The sequence below is a fragment of the Elgaria multicarinata genome, chromosome 6 (assembly GCF_023053635.1).
Source record: "Elgaria multicarinata webbii isolate HBS135686 ecotype San Diego chromosome 6, rElgMul1.1.pri, whole genome shotgun sequence".
NCBI classification, from domain to species: Eukaryota; Metazoa; Chordata; class Lepidosauria; order Squamata; family Anguidae; genus Elgaria; species Elgaria multicarinata.
In genome coordinates, this window is record NC_086176.1 from 88,901,117 (window position 1) to 88,923,363 (window position 22,247).

Genomic DNA, 22,247 nt, shown 5'->3' on the forward strand with positions numbered 1-22,247 from the left:
ACCCGCGAGAAACACCCCCTAATAAGGCACGAGGTGTGTATATGGGGTGGGTGGGGGTGGGTGAGAAGAGAAGGGAGGGGGAGGGGCCACGGGAAGGAGTGGGGAAGAAATCCACTCAAAAGGAGAACGTGTGTGTGTGTGTGTGTGTGTGTGTGTACAACAAAATACTGTAGGCAAGCGAAATCAGCAATACTTAGCGGCAGAGAATGAGCGCGAGGGGAGGGAGGGGAGGGAAACCCCCCGCTCCAACAAGAAGAAGTGGCGTGGGAAACCCAAAGGCCGAAAGCAGAGGAGCAAAGCAGGCAGGGAAAGAGGGAATCAGAGCAGAGGAAAGGGGGGGGGGCAGCACGAGAGGGAGCAGGGAGCAGCCCGCGAGCGCTACAGAAGGGGAGGGGGAGCGGCTGCAGAAAAGAGACGGCAGCGGCGGCGGCGAGTGCTAGAGAAGGGGAGCAGCAGCAGAAGAAGCAAGGACGACGACGAGGAGGAGGAGGGCGGGAGGGGAGCAGAGGAGGAGAGCGAAGAGAGGCTAAATAAATAAATAACTATGACCGACGCTGAGAAAAAGAAGTGAGGGAGAGAGAAGAGCAGGGAGCAAAACTGAGCAAGAGAGGAGAGAAACCGCGACGGGAGCTTGAAAGAAGCCCAGCTCAGGCAGCAAGTGAGTGGCGGGGATGCCGCGGGGAGGCTAAGAGAGGGGCAGCCAGGAGCTGGAGGCAGAGAGCGAACGAGCGAGCGAGCCAGAGAGCCAGAGAGCGCGCGCGGGTGCCATCGGGAAGCCAGGGGAAGGGAGGCGGCCAGCAGCAAGTGGGCGTCTGCGAAGCAGGGCTCCGGCGCTGCGCAGAGGTGGCGGTCGCGGGAGGGCGGTCGCGGGAGAGGAGCTGCTCGGCGCTGCTCCCGGCGCTGCCCAGCCGGGACGGGATGCAGCCGACGCGTTGGGAGCGGCCGGAGGAGCCGGGCGTGAGCGCAGCCGCCGCCTCCTCGCCTTCGCCCGCTGAGGGGCGGGTGTGAGTCCAGCCGCCGCCCGTTGTCCCTCCCCGCCCCAGCCGGTCCATCCCGTCGGGGGACCATGGTGGTGACCCTCGGGGAGCGCTGTCCGCCGCAGCCGGAGTGAAGCTGCCGCCGCCGCCGCCTCCTCCCTCTCTCCCGCTCCCTCCACGCCGCCCCCGCGTCCCGCCATGGAGATCCCCAACAGCACGACGGCAGCCGCGGCCAACGGCAGCCAGCCGGCGTCCAGCCCGGCGCCCGCGTTCAGCCTGGGCTACCAGCTGGGCACGTCGGTGGCGCTGGGCGCGCTAATCCTCTTCGCTGTGCTGGGCAACGTGTGCGTGATCGCGGCCATCGCCCTGGAGCGCTCCCTGCAGACGGTGGCCAACTACCTGATCGGCTCGCTGGCCGTCACCGACCTGATGGTGTCGGTGCTGGTGCTGCCCATGGCCGCCCTGTACCAGGTGCTGGGCAAGTGGACGCTGGGCCAGGTGACCTGCGACATCTTCAACTCGCTCGACGTGCTGTGCTGCACCTCGTCCATCCTCCACCTGTGCGCCATCGCCCTGGACCGCTACTGGGCCATCACCGACCCCATCGACTACGTCAACAAGCGCACGCCCCGCCGGGCCGCCGTCCTCATCAGCCTCACCTGGCTGATCGGCTTCCTCATCTCCATCCCGCCCATGCTGGGCTGGCGCACGCCCGAGGACCGCTCCGACCCCAACGCCTGCACCATCAGCAAGGACCCCGGCTACACCATCTACTCCACCTTCGGCGCCTTCTACATCCCGCTCATCCTCATGCTGGTCCTCTACGGGCGCATCTTCAAGGCGGCCCGCTTCCGCATCCGAAAGACCGTGAAGAAGCAGCCGCAGCAGCAGCAGCAGCAGCAGGACAAGGAGGCCGACACTTGCCTCTCCGCCTCGCCCGTCAGCGAGCCCAAGCGGAGCAACGGCGCCCCCCCGCAGCTGGCCAGGGGCTGCCGAAACGCCCTGGAGCCCAAAGGGGCGGCTGGCTCCTGTCTCAACGGCACCGTCCGGCAGGGAGAGGACGGCCCGGTGGCCCCCTCCACCTTGGAGATCCTCGAGGTGACGCCGTCGAACTCCACCAAGGGCCACCTGCCCCTGCCCAACCACCACCACCACCACCACCATCCCCTTCCCCAAGGCGGGGCCGCCACGCCGGCCACCGAGCGCAAGAACGAGCCCAAGAACGCCGAGGCAAAGCGCAAGATGGCCCTGGCCCGCGAGAGGAAGACGGTCAAGACCCTGGGCATCATCATGGGCACCTTCATCCTCTGCTGGCTGCCCTTCTTCATCGTGGCCCTGGTGCTGCCCTTCTGTGACTCGGGCTGCTACATGCCGGAGTGGCTGGGCGCTGTCATTAACTGGCTGGGCTACTCCAACTCGCTCCTCAACCCCGTCATCTATGCTTACTTCAACAAAGATTTCCAAAGTGCTTTTAAGAAGATCGTCAAGTGCAAGTTTTGCAGGCAGTGAGGGAGCGGGGGAGGAGAAGCGCCGGCCAAAGCAGACAGACACTTTTCAGGGGAGGTTGGTGGTGGTGGTGGTGGGGGGGGGGAGAAGGGGGCTGTGGGGGTGGCTGGGATAGGGGAAAGGAATGGAGGGCCCGGCGGATTCAAAATCCTCCCCCCCTCCGAATCTCCTCTGGCTTCACGAACCTTTCCACGCATCTTCTGCTGACCATAGATGCTTTGGGGACTCTCCTCCTCCTCCTGCTCCAGCCCTATTGAGATGACCTGGAATGCACGTAGGGCTGGCCTCCTTTTTGGGGGGAGGGGCAAGGGGGAGGGAGCACCATCCCGATCCGCTGGGCCACCTTGGCCACCTGAATGGATGCTTCTGGGCCCTGCCTCGGCTTCAAACAAGGGGGAAAGGCGATTGACCGGCAGCGTGAGACTCTGGCTCATCCGTCACCCTCTATCCCTTCCCCGAACTCCTGCTCAAAGGAAGCCGGCTCAGGAAGGTAGGACGTCATTGGGAAGCCTGACTCTCCCTTGCTTTGTGTGGTCGCTCCGGGCCTCGGCTCCTTCTCAGAGTTTGCTCCTTACTCCAGCTGTGCATAAACGATCCCATCCGGTTGTCTCTGGAGACTGGAGGGGGTGTGGGCGGTGTGCGCGTGCACGCACGAGATAGGGTTTGGGTTGTTGTTGTTGGTTTGGGGGGAGGTAGGATGGCTTGCAGACCTGAAAAACAAAACAACAACAAAACAACAACAAAACAACAACAACAGGATACCTGCCTGAATTGAAACCACAATAAAACCATCCTATGCATTTAAAAGAAAATGAAACAAAACAAAAAGTCATCTCGTCTGGTTTTTCCTCCTCCTCTCTCTGCCCAAACCTGGATTAAAAACAAAAGCGAAGAAGAAGTGGGAAACTTTGCTTCTTATTCAGACAGAGTAAGTACGAACTCTGAAAGGGAGCGAAGCCACCGAGCCCAGGAGAGGGGTGGAAGTGATGGGTCGGTGGCTGCTTTGTGAAAAGTGCATTTCGGTGGCGGTGGAGGAGGACAGAACCGCTCCATTGCCCTGTGAGCCTCCCAGGCGACCCTGCCCTTGCAAATTCATCAGTGTGTGTGTCAAATGTAATGTCCAGAGGGCTTGCTTATTAGGTGCCACAGTTCAGACTCCAAATCCCATTTGGGAAGGAAGCAAAGGCGCAAAGCTCAGGCCGTTACATATAGGAAATGGGTTTTGAACAACTAGCATTTGGGTTGTTGGTTATATTTTAAAAGTAGGGTGTGGAGCAACTCGAGCTGGATCTACATGACTGCTTTAAAGTGCTTTATAATAGTTTTGAAAATGGTATATGGAGTGTGTCCTGGGCCCCAACAGTTGTCAAAACTGTTATAAAGTGCTTTAAAACACTTTAAAGCAGTAGTGTAGATCTTGCCTTGGTCCTGCACAGGTTTACTTCAAAGGAAGTCCTCCTGAATTCAAGGGGTCCCACTGGAGGAAGGCTGGGCTTCTCCACACATTTTTGGAGGACTGTTGTACTCGGTGGTGGGATTTACTTTGGAGTAAACTTGCCTCCAATCGAGCTGCAGGTAGGTTGCAGCTTTGATCAGAAAGAATCTCTATTGGTGGTTCTCCTGAAAGATGCAGAAAATGTGCCAGCAGTTTTGCTTGGGCGGCCTTGTGTTGGAAGTAAGCCTCCCTGCTACACTGAACTCTTCATCAGGCTTGAGGAAGGAAGGAAGGAAGGAAGAAAGAGACAAATAGAATGGATGGGGCATAATCAGCCTTGGAGAAGTAGTGGGGTATTTCATGCAGACAGCCCTCATTAGATTATTTTAAAATAAAGCTTCTTTGATAGGTTGCAAGTTGCATAAAAAAAAGTCGCTCCAGGAACAGAGCAGTTTCTGGTAGATTGTGCCCAGTGGTTTCCTTTGGGAACAGGGAAAAAAAAGCCACATCTTCATCACTGTAGTCTTTAACAATCTCTGGAATGGTAAAGAGAAGGTAAACCCTAACTGCAGAGAACTTCGACTGAGTGATCTATGTGGCCAGCCTGTGAGTGAGGAAGTTAAAACTAAGTTCAAGAGATAGTGATAGATAGATCAAACAGATATTCAATAAATGAAATCAAATGTATTATATAATGCCATTATAAAATATCAAAATGTTCTATTGCAAAAAAGTGCCCACCAACTAGGTTTGTTTGTATGTGTGTCTACACTTGTTGTTTTTTTTAAAGGCCCTCATATAGTTGTATTATTGAAAAGTACAATGCAGCTACTGACTTCAGCCTACATGCCTCTGAACCTGTAGTAGTCACACCAAAGCCCATATGGCTTGTGGCCTGCAAGTTGCAGCAAGTGATCACACTGCTTTTTAAATTTTTAATAGGCTAACCATATGAAAAGGAGGACAGGTATCATTTGTATACATACAGGACCTGGTGAAATCTTCATCACAACAGTTAAAGCTGCAGGAGCTATACTACAGTGACCATATACAAAAGAGGGCATGGCTCCTGCAGCTTTAACTGTTGTGATGAAGAGGGAATTTCACCAGGTGCTGCATGTATAACAATGATACCTGCTGAAATTCTCTTTTCAGTACAACTGTTAAAGATACAGAAGCCATGTCCTCCTTTTCATATGTTCAGCTTAATTTTATCTTAAAAGAGCACTTTGAAGTGCCACTAGGGGAAATTGGTAGTTGTCCCTACCTCACTTTCCAAGGATTCCCCAACCTGTTGCCCTCCAGATGTGTTGGCAATGGCGTCCATCATTCCTAGCCAGCAAGGCTGCCATAGGGTGCTTCCAGATGTGGCTTTTATTGTGCAATCGGCCTGAGTCATTCACAGAATTTTACAGGGAGCCCGACATTGTCATCTTCCATTTGTAACCCCCCTATGTTTTCCCATTGCTTTGTCTATCTTTTTTCTTCTTACCATAAGAAACCCATTAAGGAGGAAAAGACAGAATAATGGCACAATGCCTTTTGATTGGTAGCATTAGGAGCCCTTTGCCTGGATGCAGTGTAAAAGGGCAATGATTAGCAGAGGCAAAAAGAGATCTCTTAACCCCTCCCCCAAAGCCCTTGGCTCAAATAGAATCCGTCCTTATCATCATCACAATTACCTTGCAAGGGAATAGGCAGGATTTATGCCATTGATATGAATGGGACTTCTGCCAGGGCATGGAAGTACTCTTAAACATGACTCAATCATTTCAAAGGTGCTTGTGCAAAGGAAGTTCTGATAGTCTGTGTGCTCCTTACAACTGATGGTCTATTTCTTAAAATAAAAATGACAGCTTAAAACACATGAGCAACAAGGTTTCTTGAGCAGATTGCTTGAAAATGCATTGCATTGCTTGCAAACAGTGAGAGTTACGGGCCTTAGGACATTAGGGGTGTAAGTCACAACCCTAAGCACACATACATGGAAGTAAGAGGCTCTTCCATATAATGTGTGCTTCCAAAGGGAAGCTTTTGCAATGCTTCTTATAGAGGTATAATAAACATGAAAAATGTTATGTCAGAATTCTTTAGCAATACATTAAAAAAAAAAGCAAGAAGGCTAGATATGAGCTGGTTTAGTTCATGGGTTTGTCACAGAAAATACATATGGATATGTATGCATTTTTCTTATTGCCCATATGGCTGTCTTTGTCTTTTGTACATATATGTTATTTGTGATTCTGCCCCCCACCCACCCACCCAAATACCCTTCAAAGAGAATGCCGGCTGACTAGGCTATAGTACAACAAAAATGTTACTCATTTATTGTGAAATAAATTTATCTTTGCCATCATAAATCACAATGGCACAACTCTCCTCCATGACTCTGTCTAGTTTCAGTACATTTTAAAAGTTTCATTTTGTAAACCTTTACCCCCTAGATGCTGAGGGTGGGAATATTGGTGGAGACCTTTTAAAAGATCAACAAAACTCAACACTTGGTAACTGTATCCCACTTTAGCAATATCCTTCACATTCAGAACTTTCTCTTTCCTTTTGCTTCTTAGCAAGCTAAGGACTCCCATTTTCCAGCACTGAAAATCTCTTTTCTTTTTAAAAAAGAAGCAGCAATACTGATGCTCTCCCACAGCCACACTACTCTCCATCTATTAAATCTTGACCCAATATCAAGCTTTTTTTGAGTTGGTGCCTTGTTGGACTATTCAACAAAAGATGAAATTCAGATATAGAACACATTTGGACTGATACCTGTTTCAGGCTGTAATCCTAAAGTCACTTACTTGGCAGTAAGCCCTATTGAACACTTCCTTCTTAGTCAACATTCAGAAGAGTAAGCTGGAAGTCTTTTAGAAAAAAAACCCAGCTCTAAATATAACATCAGTGAGGTCTAAAGTTTTATTAAAATGAATGGGCTATAATTCTAGGTTAAGGCCATCGTGTTTCTAAACATATTTACGTAGAATTAAGTTCACTGAAATCAAATCAACTAAAATGATTAAGGGGCTGGAGCAATTCCCCTGTGAGGGAAGGTTACAACAGATGCTGCTATTTAGCTTGGAAAAAGGCGAGTGAGGCAAGATATGATGGAGGTGTATAAAATTATGCACGGTGTGTAGAATGTTGACAGGGAGACACTTTTCTCCCACTCGCATAATACTAAATCCCAGGGTCATCCCATGAAGCTGATTGGTGGGAGATTCAGGACAGATAAATGGAAGGACTTCTTTACACAATGCCTAGTTAATTCACTACCACGAGATGTGATGGCCACCAATTTGCATGGCTTTAAAAAGGAGTTAGACAAATTCCTGGAGGAGAAGGCTATCAGTGACTACTAGTCCTGATGACTACTAGACCAGTAGCAGAGGTAGTACACCAGTTGCTGGGGAACATTGAAGGGAGGGTGCTGTTGCACTCATGTCCTTCTTGTGGATTTCACATGGGCAGTTGCTTGGCCCAGAAAGCTGGTCTAGATGGACCTTGCTCTGATCCAGCATGGCTCTTCTTATATTCTTATATAGGATATACTTCTATCTAACAGGTTGGATCCAGCTTTTATTCTACTAGTGGGAGCAGCCCCCGACCAGAGTTGTATGCAGACCTCCCATTTCCCACTTCCTTCTTCAGCTCCCAGCACCATCTCCCCCACTGTTCCAGAGGATTCCCTATACCTAATTTAGCAGATTGGGGCGGGGGCAAAGATTGCCTCTTCCCTTCCACCAGCAGAATTCTCCTGTGGGCTCAAAGGCATCCCATGGATAGAAGGAGCCCTTCCATCCACAAGAGGCTTATGTGGACTCAGCCCATGTTTAGGAGGAGTGAAACTGCCTAAAAACAATTGCAAGAACAAACTCTGCATTTAAGAGTTCGACAGCTAAGTAGACTTGTATCACACATGCCATTTTTACTATATGGAGACAATATCCATGTAGCAAAGAGAAGAGTACATTCTTTGCTAGTACAGCAAGTCAACTGCTCAGTCAGTGTACTTACTTGCAAAAGGACCTTTGAAATGATAAATTTCAAGCGTGTTTTTGCAGTAAGTCACTGATTGGGCAGTTTTTATTTTATTTTTATTTTTATTTATTTATCATACTTATACCCCGCTCCTCAGCCAAAAAAGGCTCTTGGAGTGGCTTACACTTAGCAAAAAAGACAGTTGACCCGCTGTACCATTGAGGAGATGTTTAGGAGGAATCTTGCTCAGTTTCACAATGCAATGCAGGAGTGCTATGCTTACTTTGAAGAAGTAAGCATAGAACCACATGATTAGGACTAGGTTCTGATTGAGGAAGCATTAATGCTTGAATGATGCCACTGAAGTTGCATTTAAGTCCCTGTGACTGACAGTACCACACCAAGACATTATGCTGCCTGAAGTGGAGCCAGGGTTGGCTCGACCATTAGGCAAAGTGAGGCAGTAGCTTCAGGAAACAGATGCTGGGGGCACCTACAAGGTGTTGGAGGATTGAGCTATATGTGCCATGGGGCTGTGTGATGGAGGTCACTGTTCTGAAGCCAATGCTAAAGAAAAATCCAAAGGCCAGGCTGTTCGGCTTTTGCACAAGAAACGGGAGAGTTACCATCTTGTCCTTTGCCTCAGGAAACAAAAAGTGTTCAGCTGCCCCTGAGTGGAGCGCAACTGGTCCTTCCTTCCCTTGCTAGGGCCCAGCCTTAAAAACATCTTGCCGAAACATTCAGACCCCTGTTCCTGTCTCCATCATCCCCCCACCCTCAGTGGATCACTGAAGCAGGCCACTTCACACTGCCACATGGCAGGGCCAGCCCTCCTCTGTGCCCACCTAACATTGCTCCAAAGTTAGTGGTTTGAATTGATTTATTAATGAGTTAGTCTGAGAAGACTTACACCCTACCTTCACAGTGGTCTTACCAGTGAGTTATTAGAGTTGGACTCAGAGCGTATTACAACAGTCTCTCCCCAGCCCACCCACCCCGAGACACTGACATTTCTATCCACAAGGGACTCAAAGTCCAGGGAACCTAAATAATGAAAGGTGGCCAAAGAAGTTAGAAATGATCTTTTAGAGAGAGAGATTAATATAGTCTCCAATATGCAGGTCACTTACTAAAGAGTAGTTCCCATTGAACTCAGTCCTGAATTAACATGGTTTGGATAATATTTATTTATTTATTTATTTATTTATTTAAAACATTTGTATCCTGCCCTATATCACTAGGATCTCAGGGCGGCATACAGATAAAATTAAACAATATAAAACAATAAATATACATAGCTAAAAACAAATTAAACCATTAATCAAGTTAAAATGTTGCCCAAATTTTCATGTTGACCCCTCTCTTATATTGCTTGTCCTAATATTTCTGAGCTCCTCCTACTGTACATAGTTTTCTTTACTAGCTTATTTACTCCACATCTCTTTAATGTAGTCCTGACCTATATGAAATCAGCAGATTTTGCCAATCCTAGGAGTGGCATGAACAGAATTAATAAAAGTTCTATGAAACCCATTTTGAAAATTGATTTCATGTTCCCTTAGCTTAAATCACAAGCACATTAACTTGGAAGGATATTCTATTGCAAGCTTTACTTCCAAATATATGTGTTTACAATCCACATGTCTGTCTCCCAGGTGCGCCCCCAAACTATCAACCTTGCTACCTTGAGCTTGCCCCTCCAAAAATAATGTAAAAAGTGTACAGGAAGGGTGAGGTGTGTGTTTGGGGTCAGTTTCCAATTAAAAGGCTGCCACAAAGAAAATGGAGAATCTAGAAGGGGATGTATGCTGAGATAAATTTAACATGCAGTAATATGAATAGATATGAAGTGTCAGTATTCACTGCCTGACTGTCAGTTCAGCCTGAGCAACGATATCGATGAAATCTTGCCCTCTGGACTCATATTTACCCTGGGTGAGTTAAATAAGGCAAGTAATGCCTCAGTGAAACAGGTTTGTTGGTGGGTTTGGTTGGTTTGAGCAGATGACCCTTCAGGTCCTTTCCAGAATTAGAATTCAGAGGAAGGTGATGGAATGCCCCTTTTTGCACAGCTCCCTCTAGTTTCATACAGGGTATGGATTGTACCTAGTCCAACTTCGCCAACTCTAACTCCAGATTTAGCAGGGATGCTAATTTTTGCACTATGAAATAGTCTAAAATCTTCGTGAAGTTCTCATGCTTGAGCCAAAAAAAGGGTGATCTTCCGGCTTAGTTTCATACAGTACGTTCTACCTACCGATAAAGGAATGTTTATTCTGTGATTCATGTGAATGTATATGCCCATTCATGAACCGAAGCTACTTACTATGTTCAATGGCATCAATAATTTTAATATGTTCTATAAATAGTCTAATTTTCTGATCAAAGTGGACCTGCATTTTCTCAATTAAAGTGATCTTTGATCTCACTTCCCTCTCTTTCTTTTATCATCATATTTAGAATTTCTAGTTTTTGACACTGAAGCTGTGTTGTGTGTTTTTCCCTGCCCTTAAAAAACAAATACACAAGAATGACATAGCCACATTACCTAAATAATCATGGCTAACACACCGGGATGCAGAAAAGTTCATAATTTGTGTTCACCATGTGTATATAGACAATATCCCAGAGGACTTTACACATTAATTCATAAGGTATGTGTAATTTGTTGCAACAAGAAATTCCATACATATAATGTTACAAATTTGTGTAGTTTAAATTACATTTGCAAATTGGTTGGTTCCTTCGTTTCTGCCTTCTTCAAGATAATGTCACTCTCTCTTATTCCTGGTATAAAATACTAGATGCAAGAATGTTACACTCATAATACTAGATTAAAGCTGGATTTATCCTCATGGAACAAAATAATATTAACGGGTTAACTAGATCTCCAAGGTTATACTTCTTGATGATCCAAAGACACTTTGGGAAGACTGAAGTCTTGAAATGCAGCTGAGAAATGCATAAGATAAAATACCATAAAATAAATATTGAATTGCCAGAAACTAGAAGGGATGAAGCAAGCATAGAATGCTCTGAGCTGTTTTTAACATTTTATTTTAAACCGTAAGAGGATCTGGACCTGGCCGGTAGTCCTGGAACAGAGAGATTATTAGCGTAAGGCTGCTCTAGTGTTATATACTTATGTAAACTCCCTCTCTTATAATACTTTTCATTTCATGAAGACTTATAAAAAAAACCCTGTATAAAACAACTTTTGACCCTACTTTCTGTGTTTATTTTAATAGCCAAGTAATTCTCCTTTGCAAAAGTTTTGTGCATATTCCACTTCAACTGAGCATCAAAATGGCTACATGGGTGCGTTTGGATCTTAATGGATGTTCCTGAAGGTGATTTTGTAACTCATCACAGGACTCCATCATTATTATCCCTCCAGAGAAATAGAAGTATAAATCACATTTCTGCTTTAACCATGTGTCTGTCTGAGATAATTTACTGTTTTAAAGGGAAGGTGAGTTATGGACTGTGCCTAGTCAAGTAAGATGCTTTTTATAGTTGTTTATCACTTTTATACCACTTTTAACTGTATAGTCTTCCCCCAAAGAATCTGGGTATTGTGGTTTGGTGGAATGTTGAGAATTCTTTGCACCCAGAACTGCAGCTTCCCTGGTTCCCTGGACTAGGTTCAGATGACACAATAACCAACAGTGGGTTAAACAGTCAATGGTGGGTTAAATAGTCAATGGTTGGTTATTGTGTCATCTGTAGAGACTTTTCACATCATGGTGGGTTATTTGTCTGAAATAACCAGCACTGTGCAGAGTTGATTATTTGAACAACCATTGGTTATCGTGTCATGTGTTGGGCACCGTTGACTATTTTGTCACACACAGTTGGTTATTTTTGGTGACTACAGAGTCCCCTGGCAAGACTGACAAAATCAGTGGCTGACACTCTAGTCCAACTAAACCAGTATGCTTAGTGTAGAGACACCATTTGTCTCAGCTTTATTTTAGAGAAGTTGATTTGAAAAGCAGATTCACACTTCTGCCACCAGTTTTACTTCCCACAACCACCTTTTTCTAATAGTTTGGTTTCAGGCTACCCACTGAAGATTCATATAATTTAAACTCCCCACTGGTGGATTATTATGAATATTGAGCACACACAGAAAATACATCATGGAAGCTCAAGGAAAGGTCCCCTTGGAAAACATGGGATGAAAGAATCCATCTTGAGTCTTTCAGCCACATGTGACAATTTCTCTTTCACAGGGAGGTGGAGATGAAATGCATGAGCCTGGTGATGCATTGAAGCCTATGCTTGAACATGAAAGCCCTTGAAGAACTTTTCATTTGAGCAGTCCCCCCCTCCAGTATACATTTCTTGCTTTGAGTATGTGGGGGCACTTTAGAAACTGGAATCCATAAATACATTATGTCTTCTGGCTTTGGCTCACTTAAAGATGAGCATAAGAATCTAATCGATAGGCACAGAGCACAGGAATAAGGAGAGGTTTGTGGTTCTTGATAGGCACAATATTTGCTGGCCGAGGTGAGCTCTTGTCTTTTTGATGCCCCAATAACTACCATCAATCAGGTGGCACCTGAGAAGCAGGCAAAAAAAAAAGCACCATTGTTTTGCAACTATGTCCAGCTCATAGTACTGGGTTACAGCAGGTTTTATCTTCATCAGTTGGAAACTTATGTGCAAAATGATTGCTAAACTTGAAATTTTCTGGGGTTTGGTTGCCACTTCTTAAACCAATCATGAGCCATCTTGGTAGACTTGAGGGGCGTGTGCCTAGCAAACAGCCGCAGGGCTCAGAGCAATTGCATGCACCTTTTTTAAAATAGGTGTCCTATAGGCAACTAACTGCCATTGTTATGCATCACAGTGTTGAACTCCATCACTCATTTTTTCTCAGTACATTATCTCTGTGAAGGAACTGATGCTGAAACAATGGGCTTGTGTGTTGCAGATTTTTATTTTTATTTTTGGTAGTACCTTGGTTTGATTTTCTAATTGCATTACCCACTTGTTTTTTCAAAGAGGAAAATTAAATCAATATTTCGAGTCCTAGGTAAGCACAATTTTGAAAGCTTTATTTGAGCTTTAAGATGTATGTTTAGCACAGGCAATGATGAAAAAGAACATCTCAGTGGACAACAAAATATGTTTTGCACAGAGCTGCAAATATTTAAGGTCGGAGGAGCTGTATTACCAGTATGGTATCTGAACCTATCCTTAGGGAAGACAACTGGAATCCTTGTTTGATCTTACTCGAGTCAGATCAAGCTTTCCTTGGAAAGAGAACACCCAATAGGCAGGACTCAGCGTGCTTCTTTTGTATTGGCACCACAAAGTCATAGAGATGAGTGTAGAAGCCAACACTCTGAGAATTAGAGGTTTTTGTTTTTTCATAGCAAGAATCTAATCCTTAAGGCTGTGACTTGCAGAAGCTAAGAGAAGGAATGTGAGCATGGCTGCCAAAGACAGGGCTTCGCAGGGTGGACGGATGCTAAAGAAGGCAGGACTCCTGCCCCTTCAATAGTTGTGTAGAAGAGGAAATTCCATCAGAAGAAGGAAATTCACTGTTAAAGGTGCAGGGGCCCTACCCACTTTTGTGTCTGGCTACTTTAGTGCATCTGTGCACTTTAGTGCATAGTTCTTATCCCCTGGCTAAGAAAAGCCAAATAAATTATGGAAAAGAAGCAATTTTGTTGGTCATGGGAAGCCCCTGGTGCTATAGTGTTAAATTTTTGAAGACAGTCCCATAGCTATGCCCATAAAAAGAGGCCAACAATTCAGATGGCGGTGTTGATCCCTGTCAACAACCCAATTCTAGCAGTTTTCATCTTCATCAGGAACAGGCCTTTGGTAAAACACATGGGTCTTCATTGCCCAACCAAGGACAAGCAATCCCAAAATACTTTGTGTAACAACAAGGAACAGCATATAAAAGAAAGGAAAAGAAAAGAAAGGAGGATTTTGAGATGGTTCGTGCACATTTAACTTGTTGCCAACTGGAAAGTGAATGAAACTGAGGTAGAGTCAGAAGGTGGCAAACTGGCATGGGCCTTGATCTGGATCAAGAACATGTTACATAGGGTGACCATATGAAAAAGAGTTCAGGGCTCCTGTATCTTTAACAGTTGTATTGAAAAGGAAATTTCAGCAGGTGTCATTTGTATGCATGCAGCACCTCGTGGAATCCCCTCTTCATCACAACAGTTACAGCTGCAGGAGCTATACTAGAGTGACCAGATACAAAGGAGGGCAGGATTCCTGCAGCTTTAACTGTTGTGATGACACCTGTTGAAATTCCCTTTCCTATGCAACTGTTAAAGCTACAGAAGCCCTGTCCTCCTTTTCATAGGGTCACCCTAATTTTACAGATTGGGGCCTTTCAGCTGCTGCTGCTTCAAAATGAAAGTGGCTGGTTTAAGTCTCCTCCTCTTCCTTCTCTAGGGTGACCCTATGGAAAGGAGGACAGGACTCCTGTATCTTTAACAGTTTTATTGAAAAGAGAATTTCAGTAGGTGTCATTTGTATTAGGGGTGTGCATGGATCCCCCACTCCGCTTCACTTCCAGATCCGCGATTTGCGGATCGGGCCACTTCGCTCCGCCCCTGTTCCGCCCATGTCCGCTCCGCTGCGGAGCTCCGGATCCGGATCGGAGCTCCGTTTCCCCCCCCATAGGTTGCATTAAGCTAAAAAAGTATACAACTTTTTTTCTGTCAAAGTTAGAAACCTCAAGTTTGGCACCATGACACCTCATGGAGGTATACACACGCACGCCAAGACTCAAGGCAATCCCATCATCCCCTGATTTTTGGGGAATTTATGAAAATCAGGCACCCCATTCATACCCCTTTCGATAGCTCCGTCAATTTGCATGTTAGAAACCTCAAACTCACCACCATGACAGCTTATCCAGGGATACACATGCACGCCAAGACTCAAGGCAGTCCCATCATCCCCTGATTTTTGGGGAATTTATGAAAACTGGGTATCCCATTCACACCCCTTTCCATAGCTCCGTCAATTTGCACGTTAGAAACCTCAAACTCACCACCATGACAGCTTATCCAGGGATACACATGCACGCCAAGACTCAAAGCAGTCCCATCATCCCCTGATTTTTGGGGAATTTATGAAAATCGGGAACCCCATTCACACCCCTTTCTATAGCTCCGTCAATTTGCACGTTAGAAACCTCAAACTCGCCACCATGAGAGCTTATCCAGGGATACACATGCACGCCCAGACTCAAGGCAGTCCCATCATCCCCTGATTTTGGGGGAATTTATGAAAACTGGGCATCCCATTCACACCCCTTTCCATAGCTCCGTCAATTTGCATGTTAGAAACCTCAAGCTCACCACCATGACAGCTTATCCAGGGATACACATGCATGCCAAGACTCAAGGCAGTCCCATCATCCCCTGATTTTTGGGGAATTTGTGAAAATCCAACAGCCCATTCACACCCCTTTCGATAGCTCCGTCAATTTGCACATTAGAAATCTCAAACTCGCCACCATGATAGCTTATCCAGGGATACAGATGCATGCCCAGACTCAAGGCAGTCCCATCATCCCGTTTTTTGGCGGGGCTTAAACCTGCAGACATCTCAATGGGGCCATTTCAAAGGAAATCCCAACATGCCATGAATTGGGGAGTATGAATCTTCTTCCACACTTAAAAAATGGATTTGGAACTTCCAAAACTCCAAGTGAGCGCAGGAAGGACTTCTCCCCTGAGTCAAAGCCAGACACACACAACATCCCTGCGAGGTGGGCAGGGGAGGAGAGAGGGAAGGCAAGCAGGCAGCAGACATTTCTGGGGGCATAAGGAAGTGAGCCAAGGATAAGCCAGTAATGCATATAAAATGGAATAAATAAATAAATAAACAAAGGAGGGGTGGAATTAAAAGCAGCAGTGTTGCTGAATAAACAACAACAAGAACTTTTTAAAAAAGGCTATATCTGTCTTTTACCAGCCATAGGGGGACGTGCCCAGGGGAGGGGGAAGCAGCAGCTGCCAATCTGACTGGTCAACCAGTCTTTTAAGAAGCAAGGCTGTCAGTTCAACTCATGAAAGGCATTGCTCCACCACGAGAGCTCTGAAAAGTGGAGCTATCACTTCAACTCATGATAGGCATTGCTCCACCAGGTTACTCTCTTTGGAAGGCTCTAATGGCCCTCCAAGTACAGGAGAGAGTGGGGGCACATCCACATGGGATGCCCTAGGGGAGCTCATCCCCTTGCACCACATCTTTTCAGTTGTTCCCCAAAGTTAGGGTGGGTAGCAGTGCTGTGTTTCTATCTCTTATTATTGGCTTAGTATATGATTTCACAGGTTGTGTTTGTGCATTTGGTGGAGCTACTGTTTTAAAAAAACACTGGGAAAAGTCCGTTCAGACTAAGAAAGAGAAGTTCCCAGAATCCCAAGTTACCCGTTTTGCCTATCCCCTCCTCCAACTTTGGGATCATGTGATCATGACCAGGAGTTGACTCTACCCCTCAGCCCTTCGGAAAAGGTATTTTTCCCTCCGGTTTTTAAAAAAATACTAGCACACGACCCGCACCACGCAGAGGGCTGAGAGTAGTCTCAAAATGACCCCCATCCATGACTCTCCAAGCACAAGAATTTTTAGAAAGATAGCTTCAAAAACAACACAGTTATCCCCCTTTCTTTTCTGCAATGCAATTCTATGGGCGAAATGTTTCAAGATGGCGAAAGAAGCGGAATGGGGAAACTGGAGCGCTCCGAAAATGGTCGCTTCTCTTCGCCTTGCTTCTAGGGGTCCGCGGTCCGCTTCTACTCCGCCTCTGGGCAAGGCGGAGCAGGCCAATTCGCTCCTGCTTCTGTGCTTCTAATTGGAGCGGAGCACATGCCTAATTTGTATGCATGCAGCACCTGGTGAAATTCTCTTGTCATCACTACAGTTAAAGCTGCAGGAGTCCTGCTTGTTTTGTAGTGTGTGAACAGATACAAAAGAGGGCAGGGCTCCTGCAGCTTTAACTGTAGTGATGAAGAGGGAATTTCACCAAGTGCTGCATGCAGACACACCTGCTGAAATTCCCTTTTCAATACAATTGTTAAACTCCTTTCCGTATAGTCACCCTATCTTCTCTCTCTTTTTTCGCTCATGGCAGTTTATCTAGATGGACACAATGGGCTTTGCCAAATCATGCTGTTTTTTCCCCTTTCTATTTCAGGAATTTCCTGACTATTGAGCATGTTTAAGTATTACTGCTTTTTGGATGTTGGCATGGATGTATTTTGGTAGGCCTAGTTTCTGAAGGTTTTCTGTAATTTTTTTTGACATTATTGTTATTGTTGTTGTTGTTATTATTATTATTATTATTATTATTTAAAAAGTCTAAATAATGTAACAGTTTGGTCCTTAATCCCCCTGAAGCAATATACAAATATGTCTCGAACTCACTTAAAATGTTGTGAAAGACATCTTTCAGGTAATTCCAAAAGAGATTCCAAGATAAGCAGTAACATGAGGAACACCAAGTTAATACAGATAAGGAAGTATTTTGAATCCCCCCCCCCACATCTGCTGTGGCAAGCATGACAAAACACTTTTATTTGTGATCTGAAGTTGCACTGTATAGCACAGAGGAAGAATTGAACAAATATAACGTTTGAGTCATACTGTACATCTGGGGAGTGCAAGTTAAGCTGTGAAATATTCAGAATAACATTGCCATCTCACACATACTTTATTTCCAAGTTCAAAACCTAGCTTCATCAGGCATTTGAATGTGGCTTGCAAAGAAAAATGCAGAAACAGCCCACATGTGAGAAAGGATAACCAAACCACTGGGAGCATCTGTATATATTCTTCCTCCATGACAGGCAATACGAAGACTAGTAGGGTCTGAAAGAATATCTTGTTCACAGATGAGAGAAGACAATTGCAACAATGATGCTATTCTCTGTGTTTTGCAATGGCTTGGTTCCCTAAAACCAAGTCGTAACATAAAATCCTATATAGTTTGGGATACTGTGAATTTAGAATCCTGTGATTTTCAGAGCATTTTCCTAGAACAAAAAGCACAAACTTTTCTCACACTGTTTCTGAACACATGTGCAAATGATGATAATGCAGGATAGAAATCCAAAGAGAGCATTTTGAAATTAAATGAACCTTCTAGCTGATGTAACTTTTATACTCAAACTAAAGAAAGGGGGAAAGCAAAGATCGGATCTAAGAGATGAACTCTATCACCACCAAAGACTAGATGAAGGGATTTTTCAGATGGAATGGAAGGGCCCCTGTGCTGGTGGAAAGGAACTTTGGTTGTGGGATGGCCAATCCATCCAGGATGCCCCCAGGATGCCTGCAGAAAATCCCATGGGAACAGGAAAACTGTTTAGCTATATTTCCATGGGCAGAAGCAGGTAATTTTGGACCATGGACTTAATAGTCTTCTGGGGGGTGGAGGTGGCTTTAGTAATGTCTACTCCTTCAGTTTTGAAGCTCACAATCTCTACCCCTATCAAGCTCTTCTACATTCCTGATGTGTCAGGACAAAAATAAAGCTGTTTCAAAATCCTGATTTAAAGAAGAAGAAAAAACCCTAAACACTCTTGAGCATGTGCAGTTTTGCATTTTAAACTCACTTTAATCTGAGTGCAATCATGACCGCAGGAATAAAATGGAGTTTGCTTGTGCAGCCCTGATACCACTCTCTTGGAGGCCATCTGGGCTGCAGGGCCTTGGACCTTTGCCCCAAGGTCCAGCTTCATTGGGTCATGCCTCCCCCAGAGTCCTCATCACCAGAGGGTGAAGGGGAAGGGGAAGCTCCAGCAGATCCTGGGGAAGGGACTCGAAACAAAGCAAAGGGTCTTGTTTAGGGTGACCATATGGAAAGGAGGGCAGGGCTCCTATATCCTTAACAGTTGTATAGCCTTGTCCTCCTTTCCATATGGTCACCCTAGCTCTTGTCCTACTTTGCTGCTAGTCCCTTCCCCAGGATCTCCAGGAGCTTGTCCTTCCTCTTTATCCTCTGCTGGTGCAGACCCTGTGAGAGGCATGACAAGTTGCACCACTGGGCAGAAGAGTCTAGATCCAGGCATTCCAGGTGTGTTCTGTGGATGCGGGGGGTGGGGCAGACTGGGGACAGCCATGGATCCCCTGTATCCAAAGCCTCTTGCTCATCTGGAGCAACCCAGGATCAGGGCCATCTAACTAAGCCAGCTTGAAGCTGACATAGTTAATTTCCCTCCCACTGGTTTAAATAGGAGTGCAAAGGAGAATGGGGGGAGACCCATCCCAGTTAAACCAAAACCAAAACCACACCACTCTGTGGATGCTAGCAACTAGAGTTTGGAAGTGGTGGATCCATCACTTAAGTCCCCCAGCCTCACTCTTAGGATTCCTCTGCTTGTATCAGACAGATGTGTCACACATGAAGTCTAAATGCTCAGCTTCACAGAGAGAAGGAAACGGCTAGATGGGAATCACTCAGGAAAGGCTAAATTCCTCTTAGGATGTCGCAGCTCAGGGGAGACCCCCTGTCTCTGTAAAAGTCTGCAGCAGGCAGCAGAAAGAAGAAAACGTCAGTGGCTAGTAACAGCTTTCTGTTTTGCACAGCAACTTTCATTACTGTTTGTAAAGAAACCCTCCACCATGGGAACCTAGTAAAGAATATTGGTTAGATCTGCTTTTGAGAGTGTTTTTTTCTCTCTCTTTTCAATGGGAAGGGAGTGTGTGTGTGTGAGAGAGAGAGAGGCGGTTTCTACACCAGCCTGGCTGAGTCCCTGTGCATCCAAATGCTGCACAGGGACTCCCAGGGGCAAGAGGGGGGGACGAGCATGGGCTTCCCAGGGATAAATAATCCCTGGGAAAACCTGATTCTTCACACAGTCTCAGGATCGTCCCAAGACCGTGTGATGTGTGGGCGCCTGGTTTCTTCCCTCTTCCCCACGAGTAGCAGGGGTCAGTAGAGGGGAGGAGCTGGGTCTAGAGGAATCAGGGCAGGGATAGCACTCCAGCTCTTCATCTTTAAAAATATATATAAATGGCAGCTGCTACAGGTGCGACACCTGGGACATCGCGCGGCTGTTTGGATGCAGGGCAACGATCCTGGAAGCAGGTAAGTCCTGGATTGTCTTCCCTGTGTCTCCCTACACCCTTATGGTCGAGAGAGAGAGAGAGAGAGAGAGAGAGAGAGAGAGAGAGAGAGAGGGAGGGAGGGAGGGCGGGCGGCTATTTTTGTTAGAACTCTAGTTAGTGTGTAGGTAGTGCTGGCCCTTGGATAAATAGTGCCCTGGGTGAAGAGTGACTTTGGTGTCCTGTAGTTAGTTTTGCAAGGCCACCCAGAAGAATTGGCCATGTTTAGCCTTGAGAAGAGAAGCCTGAGGGGACATGTTAGCACTCTTCAAGTACTTGAAAGGTTGTCACACAGAGGAGGGCCAGGGTCTCTTCTCAGTCGTCCTAAAGTGCAGGACATGGAATAACAGGCTGAAGTTGCAGGAAGCCAGATTCTGGGGATCTACACTATTGCTTTTAAAGTGCTTTAAAGCACTTTGAAAACGTTTTGAAAACTGTATATGCAGTGTGTCCTGGGCCCCAACAGTTGTCAAAACTGTTATAAAGTGCTTTAAAGCAGTAGTGTAGATCCTGCCCTGGCTGGACATAAGGAAAAACCTCCTGACTGTTAGAGCAGTATGACAATGGAACCAATTACCTAGGGAAGTCATGGGTTCTCCCACACGAGGCATTCAAGATGCACCTGGACAGCCATCTGTCAGGGATGCTTTAAGGTGGATTCCTGCATTGAGCAGGGGGTTGGACTTGGTGGCCTTATATTCTATTCTATGATTCATGGGTTTTTTAAAATTATTATTTATATGGTGCTTATAGTGTTTATAGTGTTTATAGTATGTGAATTGCTAAGTCCTCTGTAATGTTGCCTCAAAGTAAAGCTGTGTTCCAATTAGTTTTACCTAGCGCAAATGCCATCAAAGTGGAAACAGAAGAAGAAACATACATTAAAGGTAGTTGAAGGAAGATCATTTTTGTAGCTAGTACCCAAACGACCTGTAGAACTTTTTAAAGAAAGGTTACAGACGCTTGCTTTCTGTCACCCTAGACCACTGCAGAGAATACATTAAAAAAAACCCACAGCCACTGAGCTCAGCTTGGTGCCTTCCTTAGGTCAGTGCTCCGGGTGACTGCCCAGCTCACCCACCCCTAAGGCCAGGCCTGTGCATAAGCCAGGGGCATTGAACCTCTTTTAGCTAGAGGGCTGGATTCCATTTCAGAGAAACACGTGGGGGTGGCATTCCAGTGGTGGGTGGGGCTAAAGGCAAAATGGGGGTGTGGCAAAATACAAAGTGGGTGGGTCCAAAACACCCAAAATACTGGCCTATGATATCTTAAAGCTCTTCCTGCCAATCACTAAGCTTTAGGAGAGGCATTTCAGCCTTTTTGAATGGAGAAAAACCTATACAAATGATGGAAAACCACCCAATGATCCATCATCGGGCCAAAGGGCTGGGGTAGGGGAAGGGGGCATGGCCAACGACTGAACCCCAGAGAGTTGGATTTGGCCCACAAGCCAAGGCTCTGCATTCCTGGGGTAGGTTATTGCTCACAGGATGGACATGCTGCCTTGATAGGAAAGCAGGGTCTCTACATTTTGGAACTCAAGCATATTTATGGTAGTGACTTTAAGACGTGGAGCAGAATGGAACTAGGCCCACCTCTTTGGAAGGCTGTGGTTATCTTGGCCAAGGGGTAATTTGCTGCCATACGCTGAGTTCCTTTAAAAAGCAACTTTTTGTTTTTACTCACATTAATAGATTCCTGGAAAATAACCAAAGAAGAGCAACGAAGAAGCAAGGTCTCCTTTTGTACTGTGATCTGAAAGCCTTTTTTCAATCTCACTGTCTATACTTTTAGAGCATCTTGATGCATCATCAAGTGGGGATGTTCTGGCCTCTGTGCTGAATGACTAAGGACAGAAAGTTCAGCATGCTTCAACTCAAGACATTTAAGAAAGGAAAACGTGGCCCATGGCCAGATCTATAGCTTGTGTCAAATCATTACAATCCCATCATGGTTACCTTATATCCGTCTTGCGCATTTATGCCTTGTAAGATACACAATGACATTTGTTGCGGTATTTTGGATAACGTGGAATAAAAAGCAGGAAATAACACTACGAAAGCAGTATATGGAATATGTAATATGCCGCAACAATTACAGTATCAGTGCACTTCAATACAGCTATAAAGCAGTAGTGTAGATCTAGGTCACTGAGAAATAAATAAAAGAAATCAGAATATTCTATCTGAAAATGATGGGGAAAGTTGTCTAGTGCCATGTTTATCACACACAAGAAATATGATTTGTGA

General features: G+C 45.8%; 1 protein-coding gene across 1 annotated transcript; it reads left to right on the top strand.

Annotated features, from left to right (window-relative positions):
• Positions 1-1,175: 1,175 nt before the first annotated feature.
• HTR1A (5-hydroxytryptamine receptor 1A) lies at positions 1,176-2,516 on the top strand. Its single transcript, XM_063128656.1, has one exon. The coding sequence runs from the start codon at positions 1,176-1,178 to the stop codon at positions 2,484-2,486; it is 1,311 nt and encodes a 436-aa protein (XP_062984726.1). The 3' UTR covers positions 2,487-2,516.
• Positions 2,517-22,247: the final 19,731 nt, after the last annotated feature.

Coding starts and splice junctions, on each gene's coding strand:
- HTR1A (XM_063128656.1), top strand. CDS start 1,176: ATGGAGATCCCCAACAGCACGACGGCAGCCGCGGCCAACGGCAGCCAG.